The 22,062-nt window shown below is 37.5% G+C and overlaps 1 protein-coding gene across 2 annotated transcripts in view; it reads right to left on the reverse strand.

The window, feature by feature from the left end:
* Positions 1–13,158, reverse strand: part of LOC138705185 (protein IWS1 homolog) — a 30,509-nt gene extending 17,351 nt beyond the window's left edge. Inside the window, exons 1-2 of one of the 2 annotated variants that reach the window (XM_069833900.1) lie at positions 12,620–13,158; positions 2,707–2,919 (exon numbers count right to left, since the gene is read on the reverse strand). In XM_069833900.1, the coding sequence (XP_069690001.1) occupies positions 2,707–2,919; positions 12,620–12,850 (444 nt within the window). In that variant the 5' untranslated portion in view covers positions 12,851–13,158. Of the gene's footprint in view, positions 1–2,706; positions 2,920–6,725; positions 6,910–12,619 lie in introns of those variants that run through there. The other variant, XM_069833901.1, reaches the window with a different exon arrangement.
* Positions 13,159–22,062: the final 8,904 nt, after the last annotated feature.

Below are 22,062 nucleotides of genomic sequence, written 5' to 3' on the forward strand. Positions count from 1 at the left end.
CATGTGGCTTTTGTGGCCATCCAAAAATAAGATAACAGGCAATTTTATTTTATTTTTGAAAAGAAATGGATGAAAAACACTGCCCACAAATTCATAAAAAAAACTTCCGATTTTATCCATCCGGATTCACTGAGGCCAATTCCCCATTCATCACGAATTGACTGTGCTATTTCATGTGGCAGCCTTTTGTAATTGTACACTATCATTGGAGGGCACATAAATCCAGCATCTGAAAAGGTGAACATGACTGTAAGGGCTTCTTTATCATTACCCATTATCACTTCATAGACATTCTGAGATCCTCTAGGAGCAAAAACTTTTTGAGTTTTAGGGCAAAGTTGGAAATTAGTTTCGTCGCCATTAAAGACCCTTGTTGGATCTTGCAATATGTCAAACATATTTTCCTCCTTTAATATTGATTCAGGTTTCTAGAAAACATTTTCTTATATTGTTTTCACTCACATTTGAACTCGCCATTGCCACACCTTCCACTGTTTGCTCCAAAACAACATGATGCCTTCGGAGAAAAGCTTTATACCATCCTTTTTCAGGCAAATTATTCTTGAAAGAGGTAACTCTATTATTTGAATTCAAGAATTCCTGTACACTTAATTAAATGTCTTCTCTTCTTCTAGGGAAACCTTTTCTACCAGAATATTATAGATGTATTAATTTGTCCTACAGAATTTATCTGTATTATTGACACTTAATATTTTAGGAGAAAAATTTTCTCCGACACCGGGGATCGAACCCGGGTCCTTGGTTCTATGTACCAAGCGCTCTGACCACTGAACTACGCCGAATTCAATCCACAGCACCGAATCGAATTCTCCTCCTTCGATGTTTCCCTTTGTGGCCTGACTCCAAGTTAGGCATATATATGTTGACGTATATGTCCAATGTCAACTGCCATTATACTAGGAGCGCACTCAGCTGAATGACTTGTTGGCTGGGAATCCGCAGTTATTAATGCACTGCTAGCTATGGGAATATTATAGATATATTAATTTGTCCTACAGAATTTATCTGTATTACTGACACTTAATATTTTAGGAGAAAAATTCTACCAGAATTCAGTAACCAATTTACTAACATCATCTCCTCACCAGCTAAGAGAACAGACATGGGACCAAATGCAGATTTATCCTGCCCCTTAATGTACCGTTGGAGTGTTGATCTTGATACACCGAACTTCTTAGCAGATGTTTTAATCCTCTCATCATATCGAACTGCTGCAAACTACTGACATCAACTGATCTTTAGTGTACTTAATTTCCTAACATTAGGCATTCTGAGATTTAAAGAAAAATAGGAATATAGAGTTCGACTTAGGCCATAGCGTATGATTAATAATAGGTTAAATAAGAAGGACTAGTAGCCTCTATGTCTATCAGTTTTTATGTCATTGCACTAGTAATGGGCACTTACAAATATATAGTGATGGGCACTGTGCCCATCACTGTATGGAGTAGTTCTAGAACATTCGTTTAAAGTAATATATTTGTCGCACCAAGTACTACAGATATGTATGAAAATGAAGTTGTATTATATAAAACTGCAAGAAACAGTGATGGGCATACTGTGCCCATCATTATATATCATGCGATTTTTAGTACATAGTGATGGGCATGGGTCATTAAGACACTAAAATGCGTTATTTCAACATTAAAACCACTTATATCTACTGAGATACACTCCATGGAATTAATAATCAAGGTTTCAATACAATACAAAAAACAACGAAATGTCCAAACACTATTTACAACAGCAGTGAACACTAAAAAATTATTAATTTTAAGTGACGATAAACATGAACATGCACATGGGGACAATGTATTTTAAACTGAAGCTTCCCACATGCTCTCAGGACATAGCCTATGCGTGAGAATGTAAGCCAACAGTACTGCGAATCATATGGTACAAAGAATAATTTAATTCTAAGCCGCAAAGCCTTATTACAACCATAAATAACTGTAGGGGTGCCCATCATAGATGCCAGTACCCCATTTTCAGTTACAATATAACACCATACTTTAAAAAATAAAAACTAAAAATTGTTCTGCATTGATAACAAGGCACAAAGTTAAAAATGTCGATTAATTTATGTATGGGACATCGTCTTCATTTTTAACAGAATACCACTAACTTTTGAACTGGATAAATCTTTTAAATATATGATATGAAAGACTTTAAAATACACGTCTTTAAAAACATAGGTAGAAACATTTCAAATAAATTATTTAAACTTTAAGCATTTTTAAACTTTGTCCCATAAGTAACACAAAATTACACCACTGAAAACATTTTCAAGCTCCCTTTCAAAATTCTGTAAATTTTTGCAAAATTATCCATGGATCTAAGTAACAGAGATTTCAAGCTTTACAATTATGTATTACACAATTGTCTTTCACTCATTTTATGTCTGGTCTCTTCTGAATAGAAATACTGTGGCTTCACCCTTATACTAATATTCTCTCTAATAGGCTATCTATTTTTAGATCAATACGCATTTACAGGTATAAATGTAGCTTCTGACCATTCTAAATCTTGATTACTGTGCATAACATCATGATTGCTTTTAATTGTGTTAATGTAACTTACATTTGGGTTGAATTAATGTGGATAACTGTACCATCAAAAAATAAGGTCAGTAATTTTTTTGTTTCTTTGAGTGTATACACTATGAGCGGTACAGGACTGACTTACCTCCCAGAGCAGCTTGAGGAGGTTATCCCTGATCTTGAGGCTGGGTAAGCTGCGATCAGGCATGGGTGCTAACCAGACAGCCAGCACAGACAACATGCCATGTTCAATAAACGTATGCTTCAAGTTGTGCTTCCTCAGCTGGGACATCACTCTGGGGAGCATTGCAATCTTGCTTATAGCAGGCATCTGCAGCTCGTTCAGACACCGATCTTGCTGTAATAGAATTGCAACTATAGACATACTGTTGGCTACACAACAAATTTTCTTAAATATTACTTGCAGAAATTACCTTCAAGAAGACTGAATGTAAGTAGGCCTACTTATGTTATTTGACTGTTTGGCTTTCAATGGTAAGTACTTAAGAACTAAGTCACTCCATCTTTCTTCCAATTCGTCTAGTCATAGAAGAAAAGGTCAGAATTTATAGAGCCACCCACAAAAACATCGAGTACGATGCACCTCTGGAAGTGATTCACTGGCCACACCCAGCTGAAGAACCACTCATAAGAGCGCCTATGGAGGATAAGGCAAACAAAATAGATATATACGCGGATGGAAGTAAAATCGGAGGAAAAGTTGGAGCTGCTGCGGTCATAATCCAGAACGACATGGTCATCCACCAATCCAAATACAAACTGCATGAAAAATGTTCTAACAATCAGGCAGAACAAATAGCAATCTTGAAGGCACTACAACATATTGAGAATGTAGAAATAACAGAAGAAACAGAGAATATTGCAGTAGTTAACACAGACAGCAAAGTGACACTGGACACTTTACAGAACAAAAATAAACATAATCCAATAATTGAAAATATAAAGAAAGAATTGAAAAAATTGGAGAGACAGCAATGGACAGTGCTCTTTAGGTGGGTGAAGGCCCATGTCGGAATAGTAGGGAATGAGATAGCTGACCGTCTTGCCAAACAAGCCGCCATAGAAGATGAACGGGAAATAGCTTATAACAAAATACCGAGAGATACCATATTAACAGAAGAGAGAGAAAAGACCTTAAGAAAATGGCAAGAGCAGTGGACTATTTCAACTAAAGGCGCAATAACGAAATCATTCTTCCCATCAATTAAAGACAGATTGAAGATAAATTTACCTGTCGGGGCAGAATTTACTTCTATTGGCTTCACAAGATCGTACCTTCACAGATTCAAGATTATTCCAACACCAACGTGCCCTTACAGACTAAAAGAAGAACAGACAGTCAACCATATAATATTAAGATGTGCCACAATGATAAAAGAAAGAAGAATTCTACGAGCTAATACAATATGCACAGGTCAAACTGGCCTCCACCTTTTGATCAGTTCACAACAACATACCTCAAAAGCTTCAACTACTGTTACATTTTGCCAAAAATCCATACAATTTGGCAAAATGTAACAGTAGTTGAAATTAGAAATAATATTAACAATGATGGTAACCTAAAATAGAAGAAGTAGAATTATGCAACACTTGTATCTATAAGAATTTCAAGATCTCAATCAAAATTGTAAATATCTTGTTTCATGTCATAAATTATGTAACTAATTATTGAAATATTTTATGTAAAGCATGTAGTATTACTCCAATGTAATGGAGCATGCTGATATACAAAAAAAAAAAACTCCATTTTTCTGATTAGTTTCAGCTTAATTAATACCAGTGGCGTATACTGGTTAAAGGGTTTGGGCTATCGCTGACCCTATTATTACACAAAATATATCTAACAATTACTTTAATTTTAATTACTATGGTAAAACTAATAATACAAAATTATTACATTATGTTATATTATAAACTTTTTCTTTTGTAATTTCCTTGGGCTACCGCCAGTAGCCCCAGTAGCCCGCAAAATACGCCCCTGATTAATACCCATTTTCTATTTTTTTTGTATCAGCAGCTACTATTACATTACATGCAGAAAGCTGAGGACTGTGTTGAAGTTGAATATCAAGACAGTCCAGTTTAAAGCTTGTCTGTACATAAATTTAAAGTAATTTCACGAGCAAGACCATTATTTTGGTTCTAGCTATTATGTCTATTATCACGCAGTACACCCCATTTGATGATAAGTGTTAGAAGAACAATTATTTGTATATACCGGTATGTGAAGTCTGATTAGAGTAATATGTTACTAGTCAGCGATGTATACAATGAAGGGGAAAAGGAACTGGCCACTCTACCCAATTATCTCCTGGCTTAGCTGCCTCATGAGTGATGCCTTATTGGTGTTACTTATGGCTTATGGGTCCCGCACCGTGGTGTCGCTGTCTAAGGCATCCCACCTAGGACTCGCGTTACGGAATGCGCGCTGGTTAGAGTCCTCATGGGAGAAGAAATTTTCTCATGAAATTTCGGCCAGTGTATGGGACTGGTGCCCACCCAGCATTGTGATGCACTTGGGGAGCTACGATAGGTAGCAAAATCCGGTTGCGAATACCAGCTATAACGGCTGGGGGGATCATCGTGCTAACCACACGATACCTCCATTCTGGTTGGATGATCGTACACCTCTGCTTCGGCATGTGGGCGTGAGGCCAGCAGTCGGCTGGTCGGTCTAGGCCCTTCACGGGCTGAAGCGCTACGGATTATTATTATATGGCTTATGAGGTTCCAACCAGTCTTCAGAAAGTTCCTAAACATACATGATATTGAATAATTTCGAGGGAAAAATTGTTCCGGAGCCGGGTATCGAACCCGGGACCTCTGGTTTAACGTACCAACGCTCTACCACTGAGCTACTCGGGAACTCTAACCGACACCGATCCAATTTTTCCCTCTATATCCACAGACCTCAAAGTGGGCTGACAACCGCCAAGCAACCAACTTCGAGTGCACACTAACTCCGTGTGACTTAAATTGTGGTTTTCTGTTAACGAACAGTGACGTGTATTATGCAAATCAAGATTTCAGGTATAACTCCCTGTAAAGTTGATTTGAATAATTTCGAGGGAAAAATTGTTCCGGAGCCGGGTATCGAGCCCGGGACCTTTGGTTTAACGTACCAACGCTCTACCACTGAGCTACTCGGGAACTCTAACCGACACCGATCCAATTTTTCCCTCTATATCCACAGACCTCAAAGTGGGCTGACAACCGTCAAGCAACCAACTTCGAGTGCACACTAACTCCGTGTGACTTAAATTGTGGTTTTCTGTTAACGAACAGTGACGTGTATTATGCAAATCAAGATTTCAGGTATAACTCCCTGTAAAGTTGATTTGAATAATTTCGAGGGAAAAATTGTTCTGGAGCCGGGTATCGAACCCGGGACCTTTGGTTTAACGTACCAACGCTCTACCACTGAGCTACTCGGGAACTCTAACCGACACCGATCCAATTTTTCCCTCTATATCCACAGACCTCAAAATGGGCTGACAACCGTCAAGCAACCAACTTCGAGTGCACACTAACTCCGTGTGACTTAAATTGTGGTTTTCTGTTAACGAACAGTGACGTGTATTATGCAAATCAAGATTTCAGGTATAACTCCCTGTAAAGTTGATTTGAATAATTTCGAGGGAAAAATTGTTCCGGAGCCGGGTATCGAATTCGGGACCTTTGGTTTAACGTACCAACGCTCTACCACTGAGCTACTCGGGAACTCTAACCGACACCGATCAAATTTTTCCCTCATACATGATATTGTTTCTAGTTTATATTAAACGTTGAGCCTCAACCATACATATTTTATCCCAAGTAATCTCATTTGCAGATGACACAAGTGTGATTATCGAAGTAAATAATATGATCACTTTATATAAACACTTTTAATATAGTGTTGAATCTAATGAATGATTGTTGATTGATGTATTGCAGATCTAACACTTAATGTTGATAAAACCTTAGTACTTATACGGGGTATACATAAAAGCATATAGCGATTTTAAAGGTGTTTAATGATACTTTAATCATGGGCAGCTGGTACTTATGTGCTCATGTGCTACAGTACATAATAAAAATAAGAGAGAAAAATATGTTTTGTTTGAAAAACCTCAAAAATATTTCTTTAATTTAAATAGTTACCATATGTTTCCATTCTATATTGTCAAAGCATTTAAATCGTTCGCCTTGACAAGTTTTATCATTCACCCTCCACTGTAGTGCGAGATGTGCTAAGCACAGGAAAGATGTCGACATGGAGAAATGTGCGTGCTTCAGTTACCCTTTTCACTCAAGGTCCATGGACGGTCGGTCGCTATCGCTGTCACAGGTCCCTTCATAACAGTGTTTAAAGGGAAAGTCAAGAGGGTTGTGAATCTGTGACATCACCGCGGGAACATTGCCAACCCTCAGCTTGCATTTTCTAGCGATAACCAAGTGATTTAAAGATTTACACTATCTACCAAAAAGTAATTGGGCACTGTTTTTGCCCCTTCAGAACCTCGTGGTACCACCTCTTGTTGCTATAACAGCAGCCACCCTGTCAGGCATGCTCTCCACTAGTTTATGCAGGATACCCACTGGAATGTGTCACCATTCCTCTTGCAACATGGCACTCAGTTGGACAATGGAAGTTGGCCCCATGTTTCGGCGGCTACTATGTAGTGGTATGCAGACAATAATGTTCACCGGTTAGACTGGCCTGCACAGAGTCCTACTCTCAATCCCATTGAGCACCTTTGGAGAGAATTGAACTGGCGATTGAGGTCTCGGGAGGTTCGGCCAACTTCCATTGTCCAACTGAGTGTCATGTTGCAAGAGGAAAGGCAACACATTCCAGTGGGTATCCTACACAAACTTATGGAGAGCATGCCTGACAGGTTGGCTGCTGTTATAGCAACAAGAGGTGGTACCACGAGGTTCTATAGAAGCAAAAATAGTGCCCAATTACTTTTTGGTAGATAGTGTATATTTATATATTTGTTTGGGTCACATACACACTGAAGGAGTAAAGAAGTAGAGGAAGAGTAGAACTCCCACTTCAATATCCCATCTTCTTTTTTTTTTTAATTCAATGACCGTTTACTGTGGAGGACTAGTAACTGTGTCCGTGTGAGAGGGGTCTGCCGCAACCGCGGGGAGGAGGGTAGGTACTAAAGGTTCGGGATGGGGGTGGCCTTTCTATGACATTGACGGACAACTACCAGTTCTGAATATATATATTGCAAGAGTGCAGTCAACTTGAGTTTACAGTATTCTTTACATTGTTCAATTCAGAACTTCCTTATACAGTAATTACAGTAAATCTGTGTAATTCAGTGTAGTGCGTATATCTAGTATAGAATTAGTATAGTGTAGTGTAGTGTAGTGTAGTGATAAAATAGTATAGGATGTGTATAGCTATAGTATAGGAATAATAGTGCGAGATTATAGAGCAGTGATATTAGCAAGAACGATAGTCTTAAACACTTTCGTTTAGTATGGCTAATAGAAAGGCAAACACAACTATTCATAGTGAAGCAAGAGAAATAATAGCTAACATCATAGAGAAGTGCGATGAGGAAAGAGTGCAAAAACATTTGAGGATTCCCTTAAATAAATCAACTGAAAGAGCGGCCGAATACACTGGAGTAGGGTATAGTACAATAAAGAAGATTAGGAAGGAACATAAGATAAGAAAAGAAAACAGTCCGGATAGACTTCTGAAATCGCCAGGAAAGAAGAGACGAATAATATCTCGTAATATACTGCATGTAGACGACTTCGACAAGTGTGTTATAAGAAATACAATACAAGACTTTTATATTCAAGAAAAGAGAGTGCCGACAATACCTAAACTTTTGACGGTAATTAAAGAAAAAATCAATTTTCCTTGGGGCAGAAAATCACTAAACAGAGTCGTGAAAAGCATGGGGTTTCGATGGAGGAAATGCCAGTCAAAACGAAAAATCTTGGTAGAAAGACCGGATATTATAGATTGGAGGGCAAACTATCTGCGTAAAATGAAGAAGTATCGAGAAGAAGGACGTGAAATTGTGTACGTAGACGAGACGTGAGTCGATAGCAATCTAACTCACCGAAGATGTTGGCAAAGTGATGACGTAATGGGAGTTCAGGACAATATGAATTCGGGGAACAGACTGATAATACTACATGCCGGGGGCGCAAGTGGTTTTCTTGCCGGTGCAGAACTAATATACAAAGCTGGCTCTATAACAGGAGACTACCATGGGCAAATGAATAGCGGCAATTTTCAAAAGTGGGTAGTTAATCAACTTATGCCAAATCTTCAGCCAAATTCTGTTGTCGTTTTAGACAATGCACCATACCATTGTATTCAGGTTGATAAAGCGCCATCACCCTATGCCCTCAAAGGGTACATGATAGAGTGGCTGAGAAAGAAAGGAGTCGAGTGCAATGAGACAATGCGTAAGAACGACCTTTATAAACTGATTCTTCCACTGAAACCAAAGGAGAAGACGTATAGAATAGATAACATGTTGTCAGGTAGTGGACATGTTGTGATACGTCTTCCTCCATATATGTGTGATCTAAATGCCATCGAACTCGCATGGTCGAAAATCAAGAGAATTGTAAGGGACACGAATGTTACAGGAGATTTGTCTTTAACAAAGCTGCGCGAAACTACGAAGAACGCAATACAGGAGGTAACACGACAAGATTGGGCAGATTTCTGCCACCACGTCGCCAATTTAGAAGCAGAATACTGGGAAAAGGACGGAGTAGTTCCAGATGTAATTGACCAAATATCAATCAACTTGAACACTGATAGTGATAGTGAAGCCGGGGGCAGCGATAGTGAAAATGGCAGTTCATCTTCTGAAGAATCCGAGTGAAACGCGACTCCGTCTGCAACCCACTGCAAGCCTAGGCGAAGACAAGGTAAGAGGAAATGTTTCTTGCACGTATAATAGTACGTTTACCAATAAGCTCAACTCCCACCTCCCTCTTCCCTTCCCTCAGAAAACCTTTTCCTCACCAACAAGACCGCGGACACAGTTACCAGTCCTGTACAGTACTTTCCAATTACGCATGCAAAATGTATTAAATTTCCCTTAACACTGGAGTAGTGTGTACACTAAAACTAATTAATAATTAATTTTATATACAGGATTGTTAAATAAATATTTTGTAAATTAACCTACACTATTTAGTGAAGTGGTTGAGGAGGGATTTCAATAGCAGTGGGGAGTGAAAGTATCCCAATTGTGATACTGATTTTACAAATAGAACAATTTATTTTAAGAATGTTTCATAAAATTTAAACTGACTCATCTAGTCTTGTGAAGGACGCGACAAGCAGCTCTGCAACCATTGTTTCTGCTTCATACGGTTTCTTCTTTTGACGTCCTGTTTCCTTCTATTTAGGTAACGAATTCTAAAAAATGGCCGTGCTCTACTAGATAACTTCAATAATTCCGGATCTTCATTTGGAAACTTTTTCCTCAAAAATCTAAATAAACGGCCAATTACATTCTTTTTCCTGTTGAGTGACTTTTTATGAAATTTTCTAAATATAACTTCACACTCTTCAATTGTTGCCATTCACTGAGAAGAGGGATAAACCAGTCCACCATGTGAAACGACCTCTATCCATCCTGGAGATTGTTGACTGGAATTGGCATCCGAAACAGCACTTTTCTTATTACATTTTCTAGCAATATAACCAGCAACATATCTGAGTGCTTCCATTTCTTCCCTTTTAATTAGCTCTGTTGTATCAATTCTATCATCAATATCCACCTCTAATGAGTTTATTTCCTCAGGGATTTCGTTCACGCTTTCATAAGAAATGTCTATGAGTCCCAGGAAAACTTGCTTTATTATTACTCCACCCGAATCTTCTACAGGGGCACTTGTAGGGTGAGGCAGGCAACATCCTAATATTAATAGGCGCAAGCGATTTTTTACTTCGACGGGCAGAGGGTTATTACAAAAATATCCCATCCCACGAATTTGGGAAAACAGGTTTTCCAGGGCGTCCTGATTGAGTTTCCTGGTCATTATATAATCAATTCCTTTTTCTTTTAAATCGCTATACAACCCTTTCAAGCTCTTAATAGAGGTAAGGAACCCATTCTGAAAAGGTAGAAGAGTATTTTTGCTTCAGACTCTCAGTTCTTCTATCTAATATCTCTACTTGTTCCTTGTGGTTAATCCCGAAGGCACATTTCAGTTTACTGTGTGTAGGATCTTTCGGAATTCCCGAGTTCATTACATCTGTGAAGTCATTTATGAGTTGAAAAAATTCATGAACTTCTTCACTTTCGGATACCAAATATTTAATCAGAGCAGCAGTGTGATGCGAAAAAAGTTCCATGGCTGGTGCAACATTTTGCCTATCATTCTCTTGCATAGTAATGTGACCCCAATATAATTTCGGTAATAGTTGCAACTCTAAAGAATCGGATTTAATAATCCGTTCAATTAAATATTTTTCTATAGGCCTAATTGTGTCATTCAATTGAAACCCACTGTCAATAAAATGGTTTCTTAATAACTTAATCAGATGGGGAAAATCTGCAAAAACTCAAATATTTTCGTCGGAAGCAGGATTTGAAAAGTAGGTTTGATTTACATTTATTTGCAACTCATTCCACAGTCTTTTATTGCCGCCACCCAGATCAGAAACAATTGCAACTACTCTGAAACCTGCCACTTCGATTTCTGTTATAATTTCGAACAGTAGCTCTCTGTTCATTGTTTTGTCGAAATCATAATAGATAGGCTGCTTCCACTCGCTGTCAATCCTCGAATCATTACGATTTCAGCATTTCTGTGAGGGCCCAATATCGAATCGTTCTCATGATCTAACAAATTACACCATTGACATTCATCTCATCAAATAGTAACACTGATAACTTATCCATTTCGCTCAAAGACAGCACCTGCTCTCTTAAAATGTTCAGTACCGGTGTAAGAATACCAGGAGAAAAGGGCAATTTTTTGTCCAACGCTGCAGGGTAGCAACGCTTGGTAGAGGAATTCCCACCTGTGATCTCAAATGATTGTACAGTTTATCACTAATTGCTCGCTGACAAGCAAATGTTCTGATGGGGGCAGATAAAAAAGTTTAATTTCTTTCTTTCATCATGTTAATAATGTCAAAAGTAGTACTTATGCAAATTTTGGCCACTCGACAGCAATTACGAGGACCGTAAAAAATAAGTTTGCCAGGGGACGTTAACAGAAAAAGAAAAGACAATTTCATTGAAAAGATTTATTGGAACAGACACAGAAATTGTTGAGCTATTTTCCAACATATTTTCCACCGGAATTGAGACATTTCTTATATCATGGGATCGACAGAGAGAGGTGCAGACGCAGTCAAACGCTGGTACTGATAGCAGGCGGCTGACTTCTACGACACAAAAATTGATCCCATGGTATTACAAATTTCTCAATCCCAGTGGGGGATATGTTGACAAATGTAGTAACAATTCCTGTATCTGTTTCAATAAATCTTTCCATGCAATTGTGTTTTTTCTGTAAACGGCCCCAGGGAAAATCACTTCCTGGACGGTCTCGTAATTGTGGTCGAGTGGCCAAAATTTGTATAAGCACTTATTTTGACATTATTAACATGGTGGAAGAAGAAAATTTAACTTTTTTATCTGCCCCCATCAGAATGTTTGCTTGTGAGCTAATGCCGGAATCGTGTTGTTCTTTCCATTTTTGCTTCTTTTCCCGCTAATAAGCATTTTTATTTGCCCTGGAGTGAACACTGTAGCTAATAAACGTTTTACTTTTCCATCTCCTAACCGATTTAAACACTTTCTTTGTCGTTGTGAATTTTGATTGACCCTGAAATATGCTTGCTTTTTATATTTTATTTGTAATGCTTTTAATTTAGACTCTACCTTTTCAATGTCTAATTTAAGTTTTTCATTTTCTATACGTAGTTCATTTTCTTTTTTGAGTTCCAGCCCCTCATTTTCTAATGAACAGACGAAAGATAACACACCCAATGGATCGTCCTGCCGCACTGTTGTTTTTGCATATAATGGTTCACTTACCTCAGACAAAATTTTTTTTCTACAAGTTCTCTCTTCTACACGTTTACTTCTAGCACTGTTTATCTCACTGTTTTTCACATAGCACACTGGTAAATTCAGCGGTGGTTGGGCGTTTAATTTCAATTTTTTCTTTGCTGGTATGTTCAAAAGCTCGGCTTTCAAATCACGCTCATAGGAATCAGATGTGAAATGTTCGGAACAAATACGCGCAGTTTCAAGATTAAAATTCATCTTTTCGATAACACTTACTACAAAACTTTCGGAGCTTCGGAACAGAGGGAAACGTATGATAAATAACACTCGAGCCCTTAGTTTTCCTGCTGTAATTTTGACACTTGCTCACCGCACAATTTGGCATTTTGCATGCTATAATAGTAACAATATAGGTCTATTATAAACAGCACACTATTAAGGTCTATACAAAATCACAAACACACTCTGCGTTTTCTAAATTCCAGTTAACTACTAAAAGACAGCGCAAGCCGAAGGGTTGACAGTGAAGTGTCTTCCCATGGTGACGTCACAGATTTACAACGCCTTCGCTTTCTCTTTAAAGGCTGTTATGAAGGGACCTGGGAGAGCGACAGCGACCGACCGTCCCACGGACCTTGCTTTTCACTTCCCCGCAAGCACCGAAAACCTCGACAAACTGCTGTCCCTTCTGTGCTCCCCAACAGAATAGCCAACTTACGTATTTAGTACCTAAAACTTCGTTTATTAAAAATGTATTTAAGTCGTTGCTTACGATTTAAATATAGCCAAAAACACAGTGGCGGCTCGTGAACTTGTGGATTGGGAGAGCTGCAGTAGATTTCGGTACATACAAATTTCACTTCTTGATACCATTACTAATAAGTATAGGACAAAAATAAATGCACTACATATCGAAAAACCAAAACTTCCTGACTTAGTTGGGAGATGTCTGTGGGACCATTTGCTAATCCTAAGAAAAACTAATACCATCGATTTCAGTCTGAATTTCTGATCGGCAGACACTCAACTTACAATCTACCAGTTCATTCTGAATTGTCTTAGAATAACCTTAAACAGTGGCATGTTCCAAATGATTTTTGAGAGGCTCGTTTAGATTGCTCACGAATTGTAGCAACCCACGAAACACATCAGGGTTCTTCGAATCGTTTTTTTCATCATGTCCCTTAAGGGGAAGTTCATATTGGCCACAAAATTTGATGCAATAATTTTTTTTAATAATTTCACGATTTTTTATCACTTCTTGATTATTTTGAGAATGTTTGTTCTGTTCGTTTCATTTAATTGCACAGCAGTATGAGTTGCGTAACATAGCCAATGAAACAACATTTTCAGGTGAGACTGCGAAGATTCGTGCATTTTGCTTTTTAGGGGCAAATGTCCTAAATCTGTCACATCACTCCTAGTCCATGCAGTATCACCACCGAAGAGGAGGCAAGGAAAACAAAATACAGATTTTTTTTGTTCACATCCACGTAACCACAAATGCTTAGCGTAAATTTCATTGTTATGCTTCCTTACATATATGCACTATTTCGGCTGGATGAAGCTTAAGTAAGATTTAAGTCGGGTAACGGACGACACTTTAACTTCACTTCATTACATCAATATTCTCCGCAAGGGAAAAATAAAATTAATATTCTGTAATTCACACACACTCATGCTTGCACATTTGTACTGGTTAAATTACGGTATTAAGACGTCACACCAAAGCAACACTCAGATATACTGATGGTCAACAATTTTCTAAAACTGGAAAAGCAGTCTCTTTCGTATTTTACGTGCTATATCAAAAGGATTCTACTCGTGCAATCATTTTGAGTTAAGGCAAATATTAGCTTCTGTTGGAGACTGGATATATACGTAATAAAAATGTAAAAGAGAATATTAATTTCGTTATATTAACTCGATAAGATTCTACAACAATAAGTATGTGAAAAGAAAATAAAAATTTTGTCATTAAGTTTCAAGGGAACAGAGAATCCATTTGACGCAGCATTACAATAGCGGTGTGGGAGGAGAGGAAAGATCCCTTGTTGCCTGGCTCTGCAACCACTGCAGCGAAATATGGGTTTTAAACAGCCGCAGTTTCCCTCTGCCTCACCTCCCTTCACCTCTCTATACCCTGACCATGCAAGACACTCTCTATGAGCTGACAACCCTGCAGATCCCAGGACGACTTTGAATGCAGTGTCAATTCCAAAACAGTCGACGCGCAAAAAGATTATGCATAAGATAATAGTACATATTCCCAGTCAGATGAAATATAAAGCAATTTACCAATAAAAACTGTAACAATTCTTCTAAAAATTAAAATAAATATTATTTTTATTTTCCTGTCAAAGCAGGGAGTGCTGCAGCTCCGCAGCTCTTATGGACGAGCCGCCCCTGCTAAAACATTTATTTTTTCTATTAGAAATATGGTTTTTACCCATCACTTTCAATTCTTTTAGTTCATAAAATTAGACATATACAGGGACATCACTTTATTTTTACCAACATTTTTAACATTAACCTGGCTATACTTGGAAACACTGTTGCCCCCTTCCATTACAGGAGTTTGATGTTGCTTGTGCAATATGTAAACAAATCATTTTACTAGCTATAGGAGGAGAGAAAAGTAGTGTATCCATTTATGTTGTAGGGAAATACGATATTACGCTTTTCAATTTGATTATCACTTTTATGCAATTTATCAAAATATAGTGGAGTACTAACATTTTTTTTTTTCAAAAACTCAACTTTTCAGGCGGCTATGTTCGTTATGTAATGTCTACTTTATTTAGCATATTAATTATTAGTGTTAACATACAATATAGAGAGTGCATTTAAATTGAGGGCTCATAAGTAAAGGGCTGTAAGTGCACTTAAGTTACTTTTGAGAAAATGGGGTTTAAATATTTAAGCTTTCGTAAAATCGGTGAATTTTTTATTTAAATTTTAATGTGTGATGAGATTAAAATATCCCTTTGCCACTAAAATTTTAGATACTTTAGCTTACACTGGATGCACTTAACTCATGTTATTACAAATGTCACTAGCATTCCTTTGTTTCTAGCCACCTCAATTCAAAATAAGCTAATCTGAATTTTTAAACAAGTTGCTGAAAATGGTTGCCGTTCATTACAATGCAGGCTTCAATTCTTTACGCATATTATTAAAAACATTTTGAAGCATATTCTCTGAAATTGAATTTATCGTTTCTTGAATATAATTTTTTAGTACGATATTATTAATATAGGTTCTTTCTTCTATAGAAAACGCAACCATATTTCTGAAACACACTATGCACTGCAGTGTTTACTTCACTGCTTGAAGACTTTGAATGCAACAGCGGCCGTAAGTTTGTGTGTCTGACGGGAGCAAGGACATTAGTGAAGGGGTGAGAGTGAAGTACATTCAGAAATGCAGGTACAATAAAAATGCAAGTAAAAATAAAATGATGTCCCTGTATTATAACCTGCATTCAGCACTGCTGGCACGCAGCTGCCCAGCTTGGGACCGCAGTATGTGCATTGTATATGCCCCATCACGCAACTTACAATTAACAAAACGTATTTAGAAATGTTTCAGGACTTTATGATTAAATAAACAGAAAGTTTAATCGTGGATTTACATTGATTCTTATAATCAATCAGTGCTGCCCAAGCCGTGCTTGGGTTGCTTGGGTGGACTGCACGACTATTTAATATACATAAGCCTATACATGGTTTTTGTTATAAAATTAGAAGTCAACCTAACACTGCTTCACGCACCTTTTACGTCACGAGCAGCCACTGCGTGACAAGTGTAGTGACTGCACGGGATGAGTAAATTATGGATGAGAATGTTGCTAAGAAACAACGACCTGCAAATTTCCCGCAAAAAGAGAAACTGTTAGGTATAATTCTGTTAAAATATGTAAACATTAGTGGAAATAAAAAGGCCTAGTGTGTTACTCCAAAATCTAAAGAAAAGACGTGGGAAGAAATTGTAACTGAATTCGATGTGAGGAATGTAATTGAAACTTTTATAACCTCCCACACCACGCACGGGAATTGTCTGATTTTCTTTATGTTATTTCATGACCAAATGAAAGTGAGAGATAGAATAACTTTACAAATATACATGCGGCACATATTAAGTATTAATTATTTCTTAAAGTACAAATTTCTTATTACTTACACATATTTTTTTATAAACTCGAAAGCCATTAAATTTTATCAACAATTTCATGTGTACTTATTTTTAAATGATAAATATTAATATAGGTTTGAATTTCGGATGTAGGCTAACATTCCTCATTACTGATATCTATAATCTCATTTCTACTATATAATAAATTTCACAACCTTTAAATAATGTTATTTAAATAACTATCGTTCAAAATAGACTTAATTTACATCGATAAAGTTGTATAAAGTTAGGGTACAAGAAAATTCTTGCTTTATGCTTCAGAACCGGTTTAATATTAAACACGAATGCTTCTGATCGAGGTTCAAGGAGATTATTCTGAGAAAATTCAACAGTTAAATATCGTCGTTTTTCCTGCAATAACTCCTAAGCGACATATTTATCGATTTTCATATTTTTGCTCTATTAAATAGTGATGCAGCAAATAATAAAATTTCTTGCATGTAATTATATTCCTTTGTTTCGAAAATGTAAGAATTCACAGTCTCCTACGTATGTATGGCTGCCATGGGATGAATAAATGTGTTTTTTCTTCCTACTGAAAAATTTTATATTTTGCACATTGGAGTTATTGAAGGAACAACGACGATATTAATTACTAATAAAGAGAGAAGACTGTTCCGCAATCTTTATATGAAATGAGTCAAAGTCAGGATAGGAGAAGAAATGTCAAAAGGAGGTGAAATAGGAACAGGAGTACGACAACGATGCCTTTCATCACCTACTCTGTTCAACATCTACTTCGAGGATTTAGTAAAGAACTGTTTTCAAAACATGGGAGGAGTGATAGTAGGAGGAAGAAGAATAAAGTGCATAAGATTTGCTGATGATATGGCATTGTTAGCAGAGGAGGAAATGATGCTAAAGGATATGCTACTGGAGCTAAATAACAGCTGTGAGCAGTATGGGATGAAGATAAATGCAAATAAGACGAAGAGTATGGTCATAGGAAGATAAATACATAAGATAAACTTGCGAATTCTAAATGAGACAGAAGAGCAAGTGGACAGCTTCAAGTACTTGGAGTGTACTTCAAGCAATAACATGAGCTTCTGACAGGAAGTCAGAAGGAGCATAGCAATGACCAAGGAAGCTTTTAATAGGAAAAGGAGCATCTTCTGCGGACCTCTGGAAAATGAAATAAGGAAGAGACTAGTGAAGTGCTTTGTGTAGAGTGTGGCATTGTATGGGACAGAAACATGGACATTACGACGAAGTGAAGAGAAACGAATACAGGTATTTGAAATGTGGATATGGAGAAGAATAGAACGTGTGATGTGGACGAACAGAATAAGAAATGAAGCTGTGTTGGAAAGAGTGTGCGAAGAAAGAATGATGCTGAAACTGATCAAGAGGAAAAGGAATTATTTGGGTCACTGGCTGAGAAGAAACTGCCTACTGAAAGTTGCACTAGAAGGAAGGGTGAACGGGAGAAGAGTTCAGGATGGAAGAACATATCAGATGATAGACAACATTAAGATATATAGATCATATGAGGAAACAAAGAGGAAGGCAGAAAAAGGAAAGATTGGAGAAAGCTGGGTTTGCAGTGAAAGACCTGCCCTTGGGCAGAACACTAAATGAATGAATGAAAAAAGAAAGGTATAAAAGGAAAGTAATATATGACTAAATGCTAGAAGGCTATATCATTAGGATATAAGCTTAATGAAGAAATCTGTGTCTTATAACTCCGTTTGTTTTAATACGGATGCCTCTTAGATCAGAGCAGTTGGCGTGCTTACAGTTACGATGTTATATTAGTTTCTTCTTTTTTGTGGTTTATTTACCACTTTATCAATTGCCATGGTTATAAAGCGTCTGAATGAAAGTGAAATAAGCCCGGGGTCCAATGTCGAAAAGTACGCAGGATTTGAACCCGAGCCCACAGTTTCGCAGTGAACGCGGTAGACAGTTTTTCATTATACAGAGTGCGTCAGAAAGAACGGATGGATTTCAAACTATCGATACGCAGCGAGGGGAAGGATAGAGTGAGGGGGACCACGACTGTTGGGTCAGCCAGAGAATGCAGTTTCAGTTGAGAACATGGTGTTGGTCTGGTGTACAACGTGCTTTCATCGCAGAGACATTTTTCAAAAATGAAGAGTCTGTGATCGCCACTCAGGACTCATTTCGACATCGGACGTCACGCTAGGATTCCAACTCGGAATACAATTTTGCGGTGGGTGACTTCATTTCGTACCACAGGTTCAACATTAAAGAAGAAATCACCTGGACGAATACGGAGCGCGTGTACACCTGCAAATGTGGAGACAGACAGTAGGTTGTCCGGCCACCTCAACGATCAGCCCGCAAACATGCTATTGCACTGAGATTGTCCGAGGTTACGATAAGATCTCGCGCCCTGCGAATTCTTTCTTTAGGACCATTTGAAGGCGTAAGTAACCACATACACTGGACGAACTGAAGGCGGCGATTCGTGAAGAAATCGCGGCAATCCCACCAACTATGACTGTGAAAGTGACGGCGAACTTCAGAAAATGCCTCGATGCCTGTATCGAAAACCAAGGACATCTTATGGATGATGTTGAATACCATAAATAAACTGCATACATTGGTGAATATGTTGATAACAATAAATGTTTGATTTGATGAATCCTTACAATTTTCTTGCCCTGTGAAATCCATCCGTTCTTTCTGACGCACCCTATATTTGTATGTATTTCCTCTGCTTGTGAATAAGCCCAGTGTTGCCATACCTACTGATTTAGCAGGAGATTTCCTGTTTTTCCATTGAATCTACTGCTCTACTGATTTTTATGTCAAAAGTCCGAATTTCTCCTGCCTTTTTTTGGCATGCTGCAGTGACTAGTTCTATGCCCGGATTTTCAACTCATTACTTTAGTACACACAGGCCTATATTATGTCATCATGTCTTATTTTTGCATCTCATACACAAGTCAATGCTTTCATTTGTCTCCCTGCTCATATTGCGTCGCCACAATGATGCTTACAAGGAGCAAGGAGACGGCTCTCGCCTGGAGTCCAGGGCGGATTATATCAGCACACAGCAGATAAAGACAATGTTTTATACACATGGCTCAGAGTTATGGGTCTCTCCAATCCCCTCGATAGTCTAAACATAATTACAGAACGATAGAGAACGAAAGTTTGAAACCTTACCACGAAAGGATGCGCACGCACGCACGCAACACAACACACACACACACACACACAAGTATATAATTTTCATGCAAAGTAAGCGTGTGATAACTGTCGTCAATTTGCAAAAGGAGACATTTCGGAAATAAAGTGTTGGAAAATCGCAAAACTGTAAGTTAAATTAAAATGTTCATAATTTTTTTTTCTAATTAGATCAATATAGATACATACATTCAGGATCCATGAACATTTTAATATTTTAGGTTTATGATTTTTATGTAGTGATTTTCCAACACTTTGTTATTTTGTACGTAGGCCTATCCCCTTTTGCAAATCGACGACAGAATTAAGTTATTTCATTATTGTTTTGAGGACTCGGGGAACAGAGGAGGAACGAAATTTCACTATAGTGAAGTTTGTTTCTGATTGTGTGCACGTGAAACAGTGAGAGAGTGAAGTATAGGTAATGGCATTTTAGTGTCACATATCTTGCACAGTGATCTTTTAAAGTGTCCCAGAAAGAAAGAAAAAAAGTAAATACTCCCAGAATATTATAAATTATAGTGGGAAAATGGTGAACAGTTTAAAGGATAGTTATGTAAAAGCAAGAAAGAGGATAATTTTTAGTCTGTTATAGTCGCAGCTAATGCAGTACTGTATTTAATATCATCTTTAAAATAAATCTTTCGTGAATACATGAAAAATTCCAGATTTAATGAGAAACATTGTCAATAAGACATTACTGTGTAAAAACATAATTGCATGACTTAGGTACATACGCTGAGTAGAGATAACAGTAAATTATATTTATCAAAATTGTTCCATTTCATTGGTTAGGGAAGTGCTATATAGTAATAAAACAGTATCATCTTTCTTACAGTACACTGTTTTGTAATTAATATTATAATACAAAGAGGAAATTCATGTTTAATTAATCTACTGTAATCTCCTGTTTTTTTATGATTTTCTCCTGATTTTCGTGAGTAGGTCGTGGCAACACTGAATAGGCCTACTAATCTAACTAATATGACGGTTAACGCTTTTGAAAAGACGGCCACATATTTCACATTTACGTAAATTCTTAGGTGAGACATTTTCATCTGAATTTTGAGTATTAAGAGTAGTTTCCTCATTAGAAACAGCTTGGGATAAAGAGTCGTTATTATGACATCGATTGATGTGAATATGAATTCCTCTGGTTGTGAACTGTTTATGACATATTTTACAATTTACGAAGGATATTGTATTGTGGATACTATTTGAAGTTGTGGGAGTATCATCCATAATCCGCAAAACCATCACAAATTTCAACCAAAGACATAAAATATTAAAATGAGGTCGATCAATAAGTCTTAAAATATACATATACAGAATAGTTTGTTTACCTAAATTAGAAACACGTATAGTCACAAGTTGAAACCAGTGGCGGCTTCTCAAGGGGGTTGCAGGTTTGTACACCCCCCAGTAATGTTCCTAATCTCCCGGCTTTGTTACTATTAAAAATATAGTTTTTTTACTATTTCATTCATGACTATCTGCAGCTGGCGTCTTGTTTTGTATACGTCTGCAGAAGCCTTCGAGCCTCTTGGTTTGCAAAAATGTTGAAAACCTATGAAAGGTAGTTTATAGAGATGTTCGGCTAATGCGGGGACAGGGGGTTAGAGGCGTGGTCTACTGCTTTCCTCATTGAGAACGGTTTGTCGCACTCCCTGACATGGACACCAACGTCAGTGCAGAAGAAACTAAATTCATTGGGAAAGTATCTGTTTCAACTAGACATTTGTCCGAAGTAATAAGCATGAAAAATGTATTCATTCGGCTTGTGCAATGAACAGTCGCATATTTCGCACATTACTTTCTCAATCTGCATGCACACAAACGGCACAATACATAAAGGAGCTTGTATTTTGCTTTAAAGTTGTAAGAGTTGTCGTTCTGACAATAAGTCTGCTATCTCCGACAGCCTACGAAAGCTGCATTTGAATTTTGACTAAAATGTTGCACTTGGTACTTGGTAGCATTCTGATGACGATTCTGTGCTCAAATGTTTTTCATGAGGGTAAATCGCAATATAGAGAGCTCCGCCCACGACCCCTTCCACTTTTGGACTTTCTGTATAAATAGGTATGCTTGTATTTAGTCATTTTATTTATCAATTG

This window comes from Periplaneta americana, chromosome 8, assembly GCF_040183065.1.
Source record: "Periplaneta americana isolate PAMFEO1 chromosome 8, P.americana_PAMFEO1_priV1, whole genome shotgun sequence".
Taxonomy (NCBI): domain Eukaryota; kingdom Metazoa; phylum Arthropoda; class Insecta; order Blattodea; family Blattidae; genus Periplaneta; species Periplaneta americana.